The sequence below is a fragment of the Mesocricetus auratus genome, unplaced genomic scaffold (assembly GCF_017639785.1).
Source record: "Mesocricetus auratus isolate SY011 unplaced genomic scaffold, BCM_Maur_2.0 Super-Scaffold_100010, whole genome shotgun sequence".
Taxonomy (NCBI): Eukaryota; Metazoa; Chordata; class Mammalia; order Rodentia; family Cricetidae; genus Mesocricetus; species Mesocricetus auratus.
In genome coordinates, this window is record NW_024429194.1 from 26852400 (window position 1) to 26868569 (window position 16170).

The 16170-nt window shown below is 43.5% G+C and overlaps 2 protein-coding genes across 3 annotated transcripts in view; one reads left to right on the top strand and one right to left on the bottom strand.

The window, feature by feature from the left end:
- The window catches only part of Col4a4 (collagen type IV alpha 4 chain), a 112481-nt gene extending 107220 nt beyond the window's left edge, over nt 1-5261 (top strand). For both annotated transcript variants that reach the window (XM_040753220.1, XM_040753219.1), the window contains one exon: nt 195-5261. In XM_040753220.1, the coding sequence (XP_040609154.1) occupies nt 195-458 (264 nt within the window). In that variant the 3' untranslated portion in view covers nt 459-5261. The remainder of the gene's footprint in view (nt 1-194) is intronic.
- A 4377-nt stretch (nt 5262-9638) lies between these two features.
- The window catches only part of Rhbdd1 (rhomboid domain containing 1), a 107757-nt gene continuing 101225 nt past the window's right edge, over nt 9639-16170 (bottom strand). Inside the window, exon 7 of the mRNA XM_040753227.1 lies at nt 9639-10973. Coding sequence (XP_040609161.1) covers nt 10879-10973 — 95 coding nt within the window. The 3' untranslated portion in view covers nt 9639-10878. The remainder of the gene's footprint in view (nt 10974-16170) is intronic.

Here is a 16170-nt window from a genome sequence, read left to right on the forward strand (position 1 = left end):
GTCATAGATGACACTGGTTTCATTTTGCAGAGACACCCCAAACAGCTCCTACTTGCTCCTCAGCACACTTAAGTTGTTCTTTATGGAGTGACTTAAGGAAGAACTGTTAAAGCAAGCCTAGGCCTGGGTAGGTCACTGATTGTCTGGGTGGTCTGGAGTGGCTGAGCCTTAATTCTTCATTTTTGTCTGGGTAGCACACTGGAGCTGGGGACCAAGGAGGAGGGCAGGCGCTCATGTCGCCTGGCAGCTGCCTAGAGGACTTCAGGGCTGCACCGTTCCTTGAATGCCAAGGCCGGCAGGGAACCTGTCACTTTTTTGCAAATGAATACAGCTTCTGGCTGACCACGGTGAACCCAGATCTGCAGTTTTCCTCTGGCCCATCACCCGACACCTTGAAAGACGTGCAGGCCCAGCGCCAGAAAATCAGCAGGTGCCAGGTCTGCATGAAGTATGGCTAGAGCATCCAAAACATGCCCACAGGCATCAATACATCTCAAAGAGGAAAAGATTCCCCAACATTCGGTGGTGCACTCTCCCGTCTCTCAGTCCCGCCATGCCTTGCCTCAGCGTGGTTACCGCGGGAGTCCTTTTCCTAGAGACAGATCAAGCAAAGGCTGCACACGTGCATTTCTTTGGCTCCTGCCAATCTAGATGAAACCCACACATTCTCCCTTTATTGAGATGATGGAAGAACAGGCTTTATTTAAACATGTGTTAATTCCCCGAAAAGCAAGATTATAAATGCCTGAAAACTCCATTCATTGGTTGACAGCGTCTCAAACAACTGAACCCATTGGACTTCTGGTTAGATTTTTACAGGAACAATATAAATAGGCCGACAAATGAAGCTATGAAGGAGAGAGTTCCAATGTTTCAAAATGATTTCCTCTATAATCTATTTTTTTAAACTACGCGCTATAAATAATTGTGGGACCATGGCCCAAAGAGGTTTTTGAAAAGGAGGAAGAAAAGGAAAACAGCCTCTCCTCACTGCCAGTATTGGCAGGGTCATTTTGCCAGGAAGGCCTGCAGTCCTGTATTCCAGGGTCTCGACATTAACATAAACACTTCACCGATGAATATAAAACATTTCGTTCTCTCCTGCATTTTACAGAGAATGGAAATGCCTACTTTGGCAACCCTTTTGAAAAGTAGCAATTATAGGAAAAATATATTCAATAAGGGATTAGGGGCCTAAAAGCTATTAATGAATATTAAGGTACTGATTCACAAAAATTGACTCCCTGTCCCAGGGAACCTGCAAACAGACCACTTTTCCCCAGTTGGGGGCCAGCGTGTCCTCCTGCTAATGGGACAGAAGCCACATGGGGCTTACTGGGCAATCCAAAGGCTGGTACAAAGCCTCTTGCTCTCCTCCGCAGGAGAGCCTGCAAAGCACAGCCTCCACGTGCATAATGGCAACTGACTCCTGAAACGACAGGGCTATCATTATGCACTTGGGAGAAAATTAAGGGCTGACTTAATTAAACTTAGGTAAGAAGATTCATTTACATCAGGGTCACCTCACCAGGAAGGCAGGGGGCTCTCTAGAACAGAAACAAAGATGATGCCCAATCTGAATTTTGTGTCCATGTGATTTTTTTTTTAATGTGAGCATCCGTCTTGCCAATTTTCAAACATTCTTTATATTGCATTAGCATCATGGCAGGACAGCTGTTTGACACTGGACCTTAGCAGCTCGTGAACACGGTTAGGATCCATGTCAATTTGCAGTGATTTTTCTGCATACCAAAAGGTCTGCTGGCTACTCAGCCAGGGCTCCCTACAAATCACCAATTGAAAGCTTTGCTAGAAAAGACTCTTTTTTTTTTTTTGAAACTCACCTTCCTCAGCTAAAGTAAAACTGTCATTATAATAGAAAGAAAGGATGTTCCCCTGAGAGCGACACTCATGCCAGAGCTTACCTTTCAGTGCACTCAAGGATAATTGAAAGAAAAACTCAATTAAAATTTTGTTTCTGGGACTGGAGCAATGGCTGGGTAGTTAAGAGCACTCACTGTTCCTGCAGAAGATCTGAATTCTGTTCCTAGGTTCCTAGCACCCAGTCAGGTGGCTCATAGTCACCATTAACTCCAGGTCCTCTTCTGGCCTCCATGGGCACGCATGCCTGTACACATATAAATACCCATCCACAGGCATGTATACTTAAAAACAAAAGTAAATTCAAAAACATTTCTAAGACACGTTTGCTTTGTCATCCTTTGGTCAGCGATGAACTCCTTTATACAGAATGCATTTAGCATTTGTTTTAAATTTATTTTTATTTTCATTTTATTATTATTATTATTTTGCTGTAGGCTGCCTGTGGGATGGCAGTTTAAGAGAACTTTCTGGTCAAAAATATCTATTTTATTTTTTAGTTTTTAAGCTAGTGTCTTAGCCTGTAGTTTAACTTGGCCCAGAATATAACCCAATACTGGCTTCAAAATTGGCAATTGCCTGGAGCCTCCAAAGTGCTAGGAGTTAGATTTTTTTAAGAAACACAATTTTTTGTTTTGAAGGTATTGCTTCAGCCTAGTCTGGAACTCACTATGTAACCAGGACTGAATGTCTCTATTTTAACATGAAATATTTTCTTAATGTAGCAGAATATTTCCTATTGATCCATTTGGTTTTGAGTTCACGCTAACCATGTTGAATATTTTGAGTGTCTGAAATTGAAGCTCACTTCATCTTTACTTGCATTATGATTATATTTCCAGAATCCTCATCTATCACCCCAAACCAGACCTCCTGAAAGCTCATGACAAACTTGGTCTGAGAACATGTCCCAGGAAACGGTGAGGGGAACAGATGAGTACAGGTTGCCATTGCTTGCTACAAAACATCAAACCCTTTAACTTTGTGGTTAGGATATTAACACACTTCATAAATAAATTAGGACTGGCTGAATCAGGAGGGCAGTTTAGCTCCCTGAGATAGCAGGCACGAAACAGTTAAAAGTGTAGATCCCATGGCCTCCCTCTGAATATGACATGGATCAGAAATGTATTTTGAAATGGTTCAGAAGGGCAAAACAATAGGAAAAACATTCTTGGGGCAGAAGAACATGTTATTTTCAAGTTATTGTTTCTCTTTCCACCTGGCTATATATCAATGTTTTTGGAACAGCCTTGCTCAGTGGGGACAAAACAAAGTTTTGTAGTGATCCTAACTCATTACTTTGATGGTTTTATCTAAGCCTCCTTTTCAAAACCTCCACCCTTGACTGGCTGGAATGTGCCTAGGTCCCTAACGGGAATTACTTGGAGGCCTTGTACTACAGCCTGGACTGGGTGCTTCCTTCTGGGTCCTCAATCTTGGTAAGTGGAACCCATCCATCAGGCAGGTGTCCAGCATGTGGTGTGTTCCCCAGGCTGAAACTCACACCCCCACTTTTGTGGGAGCTGCTATCCCTCCTCCATGCTTCCTGCATCTCACATAGCTTTCCACCTAGGCTCTCACAGGAACTTTCTCATTTGGAAGCCCAGTCATCCTCTAAGTTCCATCCAAATTAGGTTTTGTTATCTTTTGGCTTAAAACCCACAATGACCACACTGCCTGTGAAATCCAAATGACTTCACACAGGGTGAAAGGTCCATTGTAAAGTGGAGGCTTATGTCTGTGTCTCTTGTCAGCATAAGCTGCATACAGCTCTGTAAATGCTCACATACCTTTGTGTCTTTGGCTCCTCTTTCTACCATCAATGTCCTCTCTTGGGTCCATTGGTTTGGTAGACACAAGTTTATCCTAGCACAATAGATTAGTGGTAGGCATATGAACTTCCCAAAGAGACTTGGGGGGGGTGCGTCTGCTCTCCATCTCCATTCTTTAATCTCTCAGCACACTTCTTTCATTCACTGGTTAAAAACTGAAGCCCTTGTGGGGCAGGGGCCATGTTTTGCCAGTCTTTGGATATCCGGTGTTAGCACATGAACGTGTCTATTCCATCATCCAGTGACCATTTCCTCTGCCTTATTAAGCCTTTGATGTTCAGCTCTGCATATAAGATCTCACTGGTAAAAGGGTGCCCAGCATAATAAGTCTTTCTTACTTTGGAATATCAGACCGTTAACCATACCCACACATCCACAAGCTCTTAGTACAATTATCACCATTAACGCCAGTCAACCAGCACTGACCCCTCTTCACAATTAATTACTTCTCTATGAACCGAAGGAGAAAGGAGATTTGCTCCAAGATTTGGCAGGAAGAAGAACCTTCGCTGAAATTAGATGACTCGTGCTACAGTCTGTATTTCCTCACCATTCTTGGCCCCAAGTCGCCTCTACAAAGCCCACGTACGTTTTGAGTGCTTAGGAAGTCAGCAGAATGGCCTGTGAGACTTGAACTTCATCAGAGAGTTTCTCTTGCACTTCGTGCAGGTAACCACAAAGCAGACCATTCTTCTCTGTGATCAGGGGTCTACCAGGCCACTGGAATAGTTTAACAGTTGTCTCTTTTACTTGCTATGGCTACAAGAATGGGGGGAAAAGGAGGACTTCTGAATGGGTTGGACCTAGATTTCAATCCAAATGTGTCCCTTCTCAGATGTGTTGCCATGGGAGACTTCAGCTAAATTTCCCCCTCATTTATAAGGGAGGACATTACACTCATGTTGAAAATTAGAGTTGGATTCTTACCTACCTAGAGCATAAATAGCAATCACTACACACCAGTTATGGTCACATCTTCTCTTTAAAATAAGGTATTTAATATGAAAACTATTTCTTGTCTTCCTCCTCCCCACAACAAAATTACATGTCGATTCTCACAGGGCATATAAATTACTGATTAGAAATATTCATACCTAGCCAGTTCTTAACGTATTTGGGAATGGTTCTTTATTTCAATTCTCAGAGTTATTGTACCACAAAAAGTATCATAATTTCCTGCCGGGACATTATGAGTAAGGTCTGCAGGGAACAAACAATTGACATTAAAAAATCATCATTCTACAATTGTCACTATTATCCCCAAGAAATTCTGCATAATGCATTTTAAACCAGGGTGTCTAGCTGACACATCCATGTGAAATGCTTGAATTTTATGGTGCTTAAATATTTAATGATTCATTGGGAAAATGTGAAAGATGTCTGAGAAACTGCATCCCTTCCTCTAACCTATGGTTTTAACGTAAAAAAAAATTGATCATGCACCTTTTGCAAGATGCCTGATCTACTACTGACACACAAATATTTGCTGTATTGTCATTTATGATAAGGTTCATCATATATAAAAATGTGTGATGGCTTCCACAACCACTGTTTTTATAATGTACTTTCTTTTAAGCCAAAGTGGGTTTCCTTTTATATGTAGATGTTATTTTATGCAGATGCATGTATGTATGAAGCTGTCTGTGTGTGTGTGTGTGTTGTGTGCATGTAGCCTAGAGGCCCTAAATGGTTGCTCATCAGGTGCTATCATCTTATTTTTTGGGAATAGCATCTTCATTGACCTGAAATTCCCCAAGTACACTAGGTAGTTGGCCAGAGAACTCCAAGTACTCACCTGTTTTTATGTCCTGGGATTACAAGCATGTCTGGCTTCTTTTAGCACTTACTGACTGAGCTAACCTTGAAACTGGATGAGTAGGGAAAATAAGGGCATTGGCGGAAAGAAAGCCAAGGCCGGGAAGAGTGAGACTCCGAGCCTCCATGAAGCATAATTCTCTATTCATTGTTGGGTGGAGAAAAGAAATAAAATCAGGCATCAGGCAAAAGGGTCGAATCCATCACGGATGGGCAGTATGAGTCTCAGCTCTCTACAGGCCTTAGTTGTCATGTTAAGCAAGATGAGACTGCCTACTCCCAAGGTTATTTGAAGGGCTGAAGGTGTGAAGACCAACTGTAGAGATATAATTGTAAGATACTGTGACTTGTAGCCTTCCTGTGCTAGTGAGATTTTCATCGCTGTATCAAATGCTTGAGAGGAACAATTTAGAACTAGAGTTTATTTGTCTCAACATCAGTTCAAGCTTTGCTGGATTCACTGAAGTATGTAGAGGAGTTGCAAGCTGTGGGAGCATGCATCAGAGGTTGCTTACCTCACGGTGGCTAGGAAATGGACTGAGTGAGACCAAGAGTGGCCCAGATCAGCATACAGCCCCAAGCAAGCATCTGCACTGGCTTACTCCAGCTAGGCTCCATCACTTCTCAGCAGCATGGTAAGATTTCATCATGTCTGCCTGAAGGGGGACAGGGTGAACACAAGGGACACTTCATATCCGAACCATAAGAGTGTGCACTGCTGGATATGGGTATTCTTGGCATAACTATTTGTTAAAAATAGGGGATATTTAAGATGGGTGATCAAGTGTGACTCTCATCTCAGAAAAGCCAGTTTGCTTTGGAATGCATAACGACAGAGGACATGGCTCAGTTGGTAAACTACCTGCAGCACAAAAATGAAGATCTGAGTTTGGATTCCAACACCTTGTGCAATCAAGCTTGAAGTGGGAGTGGCCCTTTTCATCTCGACCTAGTACAGAGAGGGGGTGGAGTCAGGTGGATCTCTGCACTCTCTGGCTAGACAATCTAGCCCACCAGGGCCTGGTTCAGTGAAAGAACTAGTGTCAAAAAATAATGTGATGGTATTGGGGCCTGGAGAAATGGCTCAGTAGTTAAAGATAGTGGTTGCTAACTTAGAGAACTGGAATTTGGTTCACAGCACCCTTGTTGGTCAGCTCAGTTTCAGGGGACCCAATGCCCTCTTCTGGTTTCTCTGGGCACCTGCACCCCCACCCCCATGCTTTGGTTTACCACCTATCATAATGAACCTCTTTCCACGTCAATCCTTGTATTTATTGGTTCCAACATTTCAAAATAATGCTGAAGGCATGGCGAGGAGAGGCAAGAGAAATGTGATTATGTTCTCCCAGTTCCTATCCTGGGAAGGAAGAGTACTCTCATGGCACAGTCAGCATTGCTAAGTGACACGTGGACACCAAGAGATGCAGACCAAACCAAAACAGCAGATCTGTGATGTGAGCCGTGGTCTCTAGGAAAGGTCTCAACTTGGGGACAGGATGAGGAAGACCTAAAGGACTGAGAGGAGATGCCATTCCTTATACAACCCTGAAAAGGTTCCAGTATCATAAGCATTCGCAGCTTGGATGGTAAGGCCAGTGAGCCGGCTGTTAAGAAGGAATGGGCTGAGGTCCAAAGAGGCTGGGAGTCCAGTTGTTGAGGTTAATAGCTCTGACCTTTACCGTTTGTCAACAGACAAACAATAAAAGATATTTGAGATGATGAGTGGTATTGCTAAGATGGCTTTTGGAAGCCCAACTGGCAACAGTATGTAGAGTTGAGTGAAGAGGTATTTTAAGTATTGAGCAAAGCGATGAAGCCAGAGGCTTCAAGGTCCTTCAGAGCTGAGAACCTATGATTCTAAAATGTGGGAGGAGAAAAAAAAAGTTGGGGGAGCAGGGAGTAGGAATTAGGTTAAAAAAAATTGCTGCAGTGATCCAAGGGAATGGATAGAAGAAACGATATACTTATGAGTAATAGAATACATTTCTTTCCTGAACTCAAACTCCCAAGGGAGGTTCACTCTCTGTGGCAGGGTCACCTCCGGTCATTTCTGTCACCAGCTCCCCTGGTCAAATGCCATCAAATCCAGTTACTTTGCTGTTTGGCTCCAGTCTTATTGTCAGGCATGATTATGGGCAACTTTGCAAATCATAGGCAACACATACCTAAAGCCATCAAGAGGAAGCAATTTCAACTCGTCCTTCCTCTTGAGAAGTAGGAAAAGATTCTGAATTTAGAGGTCTGTTAAGCTCACTGAACACACCAACTGGGTACAGGACAATAAGAAGATTATTAATAAAGGAGCCAAATTAAAAAAATCAGCTTTTGGTGCTAATTACCTCCCTATTACAGGCAATTATCTTCTGCTAGTCTTTCTTAGTCCACTTCCAGGTTGTCAATGTAACTCTGAGCATTCCTTATTGTGGATGGGGCAAAAACAAACAAAAAGTGTAACAACAAACACACAATAAAAAAATTCCAGACAAGAAAACAATAACTGCTGGTTATGTATAAACCCATACATAACAACTATATTTCCAAAACATCTTTATTCTGAAAGATAATTGTTTTTCACCTATAACTAAAATGACTTTTCCCACATCTGTAATAAACATTTGGTGACATTCCACTGCATAAATTAAGAAAAAATGTATATTATAACTATACCATCTAAAAATTGGGATTCCAGTGTCTTTGTGTCCAAAGAGTAAAATAAACAGGTGCTATTATTGAACTCAAGCTACATAAAAAGTAAAATATTTTCATATACAAGCTGGTGGAGTTCCAATACAATTGAAAATGAACTTTAGTGGCGGAAAAATAACATTCAGTTAGCCTATAAGTGGAGAGAGAGGGAGAAGAGGAGGAAGGCGTGGGATGATCTATAATAGGCCTTGTCCTCGGCTCATCCAGAACCATACCACACACAAACATGACTAAGCAGAGTGAGACAGGAGTGTTAGGGGAGAATCTCCAGGTGCTATCAAAAGACATTATGTAGGGAGTTGGTTATTTCTCACTGTGGTGAAGGCAAATGCATCATTTGAGAGACAGGAATAATAGAGCTTGATCATTCTAATTTAATTATTTTTAAAAATAACCTATTTAAATTTATTTAATGTGCATTATTGTGAAGGTGTCAGATTCTCCTGGAACTGGAGTTACATACAGACAGTTGTGAGCTGCCATGTGGGTGTAGGAATTGAACCCAGGTCCTCTGGAAGAGCAGTCAGTGCTCTTATCCACTGAGCTATCTCTTCAGCCCTGACCATTCTAACATAAATGTGTTTAAAGGTACCAGGCTCATGGGTATAATTCTTAACACCAACTAGCTGTGACTTTACACCAATTACAAATTAAACCGAGGTGCTCAGGCCCCACTGTCTGGATAGCCTGCCTAAATGCTCTCAGACTTCACGGATTTGCTTCACCCATTTATATGCAAGTGTCAAAGACATTCCAGGTGGATTCCTATTAACAACTAGACATGGAGCTGCACAGTTGGCATGCACCAGATGTGTCAAATGCATACAACAGAAAACCGAGACGGTAATAGCTTCAAAATGTCAACCCTGGGCACCAGCTCGTTTTAAAGCCGAGCATGTGTTTGTATTCTTATTTATATACTGTGAATTTCCTTCCTTTTTTCCTTCCTTCCTTCTTTCCTTCTTTCCTTCTTTCCTTCTTTCCTTCCTTCCTTCCTTCCTTCCTTCCTTCCTTCCTTCCTTCCTTCCTTCCTTCCTTCCTTCCTTCCTTCCTTCCTTCCTTCACTGTCCCCTCTCCCCACCCTTTCCTCTTTCTTCAAGGCACAGTCTTTTTTTTTTTTGTTTTTTACGAGACAGGGTTTCTCTGTATTGTTTTGGAGGCTGTCGGTCCATCCCGGCCTCGAACTCCCAAAACAGAGTCTTAACGTGTGTGTGTGTGTGTGTGTGTGTGTGTGTGTGTGTGTGTGTGTGTGTGTGTGTGTGTGTGTGTTCTGTTTGGTAGAACTTCATATGTAAACCAGACTGGCTTTGAACTCACATAACTTCCTGCCCCTGACTCCAGAGTGCTGGGATTAAAGGTGTGTGCCACTATGCCAGGCCTGTGAATGTTCTTAAAGGTCTATTTTACTGGTTACATGTTTCTTGGTTTATTATATAAAATCAGCCTTCTGAAAGCAATACACACTTTTAAAGACAGAGTATGAAACTATAAGCAAAGGAAATCAGGCTCCATGCACTCCCCTCCAAAGCAAATCTGTATCAACAGTTAGTATACTTTGTAGACATTTGCATTGTGCATAAGAAAGCCTGTCTACACCTTTTTTTAACCAGAAACTACACATGAATGGTGACTTAAACTAGGAGCACCACTGGCTGCTCCTAACTGCCACTGAACTAAATGCTCCATGACAGTGACTCAGTAGTCATATTCTGGCTTTGTCCTTTTATTCTCAGAACAGAAACGCTTGTGACTTGGACAACCTATGCATTAAACACTGCAGTTCCCTGGGGCATTCTTTTTTTTTTTTTGGACACTTGTTTATGACATACAGCAGCCACAGTGGCCAATGAAAAGGCACTTTTATGAAGAAAAAATACTTCCTGCAAATGGGATTCCCAGTGAGAAATCTACTGTGCATCTCTGCTTTGCTCTGTATGCGCTGCTTCTTGGAGTCGATAAGCAAGTCTCCCGCTCCTGGACGGGTGACTGTGAACCCAGACTGCTGGTGCCACGTGATCTCTAACAAGTGACTTCTCTACCTTAGATCTTTCCTCTTCCCCTTCAGTCAGATATTCTACATGCAGAGCAAAGTGGTCGTTGTGAACAGCAGGCAGACATGGCACCCCGAGGGGCCTGCATGAAGGAGGATGGAGTATCTTGGGAAGGCAGCCACGTCATCATGGGAATATGCCAGGAGGGCCAGGGGTGGCCCCACACCTCTTGCCAAGCTGAGCTCCCAGAGGACCAGGGACAGAGAGAGAGAGAGAGTGGAAAAACACAGTCTCCAACCCCACTGTGGATGGGCCCCAGAGTCAGTGAGAAGGAGGGGAGTGTGGAAATTGGTCCCAACAGAAGAGGTGACCTTTGGTTTAGAAGAGAGCACAGGGTTAACAGGGCCAGACAGGACATTCAGTGAAAGCTGTGCACTTCGTGGGGCAAGCCTGGTTTCCAGATGTGTCAGCTGGGCATGTGAACCTGGACACGCAGGGGCCATGGAGCGACAGTTCATGGCAGACACGAGTGCTCTGCAACGAGAGAGGGGTGTTCTGCTTTTGTTTAAAACCAGCTAGGGGCTTGGGGAGTAAAGTGATCGGGCTACAGTCACACAGCTGGACCATGTCTTCCCAGGCGTGGTGCCACGTCATTGACCATCAAATCTGTGAAGGCGCTGTCTCCTCATTTCTTCTTCTGGCGTGAGTCGGAACCCGTAGGGTGTTGGGCCATTTCTGGTATTTCCTGCAGTGAGAAAGCAAAAGGGGAATCACACACTGCTTATCCATCGTTCTGACATTTACAAGGTACCGCGTGCCCTAGGATTCCAACAGGAGAAAACCAGCTGTTTTGGTGTCAAAAAGACACATGACTAACATATTTCAACTTTAGCTGTCAATACTAATTTCAACACAGTAAATATTTTTTAGTGTGGTTCAGTCCATGAACTTAATTTGATTCATTCTCAGCTTCTTGATATTCAGTCCACGCTGGCTTCTTTCTTCTACCACATTCTATGTTTTCCACCACTTAACCTTCCATATGTCTCAAAGGTTGCTTTCATCTTTTTATGCCCAACTAAACTAACTCCTCCCTCCCTCCCTCACTGTTGACTATGCTGGCTGGCTTCTCCTGCTCAGCCCTAAGGCCTCCTCTTTCTTCCTTCTAACCTACCTGTCTTACCAGACTAGGTACTAGACACACACCCAACTGAGGTATGTGAGTCCCACCTTCCTGTAGGAGAAGGGCAATACATACAATAGAGAGCAGGCGCAGAGTTAACTGACCCAGGGGCAGTGTCAGGTCTCAAGGGATTTGTGTTCTGCCTTTATTTTTTGTATGTCCTTCTCAATCAACTCACCCCCATCCCCACCCACCACACACACTGTGCTAGCTGACAGAGGAACACAAGGGCAATATTTAAAGGTCACATGACTGAGAGGGAGGTTCTTCCATCTGTAGACCTTTTAATACAGCAAAACATAAGTTATTGTCTTACCCTAGATTAAAGATGGGAGTAAATAAATACACTAAAAAACTTTCATCATAAACATCTTATGGATCTTGCTGTTTTCATAAAGGAATTTGTCTTTTTTCAAAATGGTGAATTTTTGAAATGGCAAATCCATGAATCAAATCAACACAAGTTTATTGCTTAAAATTGTTTCATGTAATCAGATCCAAATCCTACTTTGCTGTTTACAGCCGCCTTTGACAACAGAATTCTTAATTGTACTTATGAACACAGGCCAATATTTGACAGCTCACTGCAGATGGGCAAGGACTCTATTAGAACGAGCTGTGGGCCACCGCAGGTTCAACGTGGCCATGCTGCCACAGGACACAAACCAAAGGGAGTGGAAAGTGTCCTCAGACTCTCAAAGGAAACCAGTGTCCCCTGTTGTGTTTCTATGACAGATGATCCATGATTGCCATTGGGAAGACTGACCGTTTCATTATGGAAAGAGGGGCAAAAAGAGTTTATGGTGTAGAAGGTGAGGGTTCCTCAGGTCCAGTTCTCTTCTCTCTCTCCTCTCTTTTTCTTTTTCTCTTTCTCTCTCTCTCTCTCTCTCTCTCTCTCTCTCTCTCTCTCTCTCTCTCTCTCCCTCCCTCCCTCCCACCCTCCCTCCCTCCCTCCCTCTCTCTCTCTCTCTCTCTCTCTCTCTCTGGACCCATTTGCAGGGCATTCAAGGAGAACCAAGGCTTAGCCAACAGAAGAAATGCCACATATGCTGAGCAGAGGCCTCACATCCCTACCCACTCAGAGGTATGAAAGTCACTCCATTTATAGAGCCCTCTCAAGGACTCCTATTTCACTTAGCTTTTGTTCCCAATCTAGTCATCTCAGTTTCACAGATGGGCCAAGTAAAGGACACTGAGTGTTAGTAAGATGTCTTAGGTCACCTGGCCAGTGCAGAAAGGAACAATACTTGAGCCAAGGTTCTCTGGCCTCTTATAACCTACCCAACTGCCATCACTTCTAAATCAGGGGACAAGTTAAACACCATACCTTCTTGTCACATCTGACCTTTCCACCCACTCTCAGAGCTTCCCTTCGTGGATATATGGAGCTCACTGACATTTGAACACAGAAAACCAAGACAGTGTAGTTGTAAGACGGCGACTCTTAGGGACCTCAGGTAATATCAAAGACCCAGGTCTAAGATCTTACCTCCTGCTTCCGTAAATTCTAATGCAAAGCAGAATGGACCAGTTCTATAATGGCACCACAGTGTCACAATCTCTGTTAGCCTCACATTCGGTGTATGTTTCAAAATCCTTCAAACGCCGTTTCTGGTAATAGCAAAACTACCCAACTATCTGAATGGCTTATTCCAGGATCCAAATGTGATGCCACTCCTGCTCCTTCTTAGCTAAGTGTAAACAAATCTCTGATATTCTGAGGTTTGAAGTCAGCTGTCAGTCAGTCACTCACCTACCGCTTGTTTGCTGTGTGTGCCCTGTGGATTGGCCGGATGCCAGGAACAAGGCTCCTGTCCACTCTGCCACTTAGTTCCTTCCTTTGCACTGACTTTTAAACACATTCCTGTGACTTCTACCCATCCACATCACCCAGTGCTATTCTCTCCCCTGGAGTCTCAGTGTCCCATGTCTCAAGTAGTCTTATTCTTGTGTCTCTGACATATTCTCAAGTTGGTTAGAGACACAGCAAGGGCCTGGACCAGCTTCATAAGGGTAGAAGATGTCTCCAGTTTCATAATGGAAATACACTGGTAGAGAATTAGGAGATGGCTTCCTGGGTCTGTCTGGGACTCATGGACATGCCCCAGATAAGATGTTTCATTAAGCAGGCAGGCCCTGAATGGTTTCTCTGTGTGTGGTGGGGCTGGATTAGGGGGTTGCTTGCCTTCCACTGCTCTGGATAAGTATTGCTCTGGAGTGTAACTACCATACAAGATCCCTACTCCTTTATTTATAGTAGCGATTCCCAACTTGTGGGTCATGACCCCTTTGGGTTTACATATCAGATATCCTACATATCAAATATTTACATTATGATTGATAACAGTAACACAATAACAGATACGAAACAGCAATGAAATAATTTTATAGTTGGGGGTCACCATAACATGAAGGACTGTTTAAAAGGGTCACAGCATTAAGAAGGTTGAGAACCAGTGATTCATACCTACATATCTTTGAGTGAGCAGCCTCCCTCATGCTGCTCTTGGTCTCCTAGTTTATGCAATGGAATGGTGAGGGCAGCTCTCTGGTGAGGTTAAGAGGACTGCAAAGGGCAGTATCTATATCTATATCTATATATATCACTTAGCAACCTGTAGTGAACACCTGTTACATCCCTAATGCCATCAGCAATTATATTAAATGTCTGTGGTTTGAACTAACTCCATAGCATATGCAGAAAATGAAGTCCCAAGATCAGTAACTCTTTAAAGAATGAGCCAAGTTATGTTTGCCAATGTTTCTAGCAGTGATTTGCCCATGTATGGAGCTGTTAGCTACTAAAAGTTTGCTAAGTAATGGAGGGCAAAAGGTAATTAACAAACTTCACCGGGCAGCACATTTTGGTAGCACAGAGGTGCCTTTGGGCTGCTGGGGAAGCCTGAGAGTCCAGCGTGGACCTTTCTTCCACTTAGTTAAACAGCCACGCATTGAACATTTACAGACCGGGGGAATGGTCCTGCTCTGAAGAGCCTAGCAATGAATATTAGTATTTGTGAGACTCACCCCCACGTCCCTGCAAATGGAGGTCAGACCCCAATCTTACTCAAAGAAACACTGAGCATGCTTCAGAGGGCCTCGGGACTTAGCTCGATTGCAGCTCCAGTACTGGGATCATGCAGTTTATTGATTTGTGGTTTTTGATGGAAAATTTTTCACTTTTCTACCCTTATGTATAATACAGTAATCTCTGCATTTTATAGCTAAAGGGAGGGAAGCAATTTTCTCCAGATAAGTATTGCAGAAGAGTGCTGAGAGTTGATGGCCGTTTTCCCTACTGCTCACCACTAGTATAAATAGGGTTGTTTAATTTGCTGGCATTCACAGGTCTGCACATGAGCCATTCAGAGTATACTATGGTGAATTATAGGATGGGGTCCCATCTTTCCCTTAAATTAGAGGGCTGAAGGAGAAAAAGTAAAAACTCTAAATAAACCACTGGATTCTGGGGTAAATCTGTCAAGGAACAAGGGCAGCAGTATGGGTCCCCTGTGCTCTTTCAAGAAAGTTGTTACTAGCCGGGTGGTGGTGGCGCATGCCTTTAATCCCAGCACTCGGGAGGCAGAGGCAGGCGGATCTCTGTGAGTTTGAGGCCGGGCTGGACCGACAGCCTCTGAAACAATACAGAGAAACCCTGTCTCGTAAAAACCAAAAAAAAAAAAAAAAAAAAAAAAAGAAAGTTGTTACTTAGAATTGCAAAGGTTCCCGAAAAGACAGTTGCTAATCCATTTACTTAAAAAGACCAGACAGGGCTGAAAGAAACCCCAGGTCTAAGAGCTTTGAAAGTTGAGGCTTGAATGGTGGTAGGCACTTAGGTGCACCTTTCCTCTCAGAGTCCTCTGTTAGGATAGGATCTCTCTCTCAAAATAGCTTGGGTTTCCCCTAAAGCCATGTGACTTCCATGATGTGGAAGCTCTATGATGGCTCCAGAGAAGGGTGAGAGGTAGTAATGACTCGAGAGCAAGACACTGACATTTCCATCTGGCCAGCTGACCAAGGCAGCCAACCCCCAATCTCACCCGGCATCTCAGCGTGCAAAGCTTTGAGATGGAAATCAGCGTGGACCTGCTATCACAAGGTTCTCTTCCCACTAGCTGGTTGATGCTGAGGCCATTTCATGGACACGGGTGATTTGGGGTCATCAGGCTCAGGAGCTACTTAGTAAATGAACCTGTCAGGCGCGTGGTATTGGGTATACTGCTTCTCAGAAAGAGTCAGCATATGGTCTACCTCTCCTATATGCTCACCTAGGTCTTACCATCCTTTTCTTGGGGAGAATATTACTTGGTTAACTTTTATGAAAGGACCATGTGGAACCAAACACAGAGATAGAAATAGAGAAGATCTCCAGAACACAGAACACACACTCCTTCCTTTCTTGCTTGTTGTACCAAGTTTGAAATATTCTGATTTCTTCATCCTCAGGTCTTCACAGCCATGTTCTTTCCTTTGAAGCCTCTGGGTTGCCTGGGAGTCTTAGCCTCCTCCCCTCCCTTCCATCTTACCCCGCCCACTTCCTTCTCCCCCACCTCTTATCTCTGTGCTGATTTCTGATGCACATGTCCATTTTCGTCCACACCATCCATAAGAGAATTAATAAAGGTCAATCTGAATGGCTTCATTCTTACATTTGTAGATGTCTTCCACATTGCTCTGTGTGGTCTTGGGACCACTTAACCTTTTCAGGGAGAATTTTCTTATCTCTTTTACAAGTGAAGAATTGAAATGGTAGGGTTTT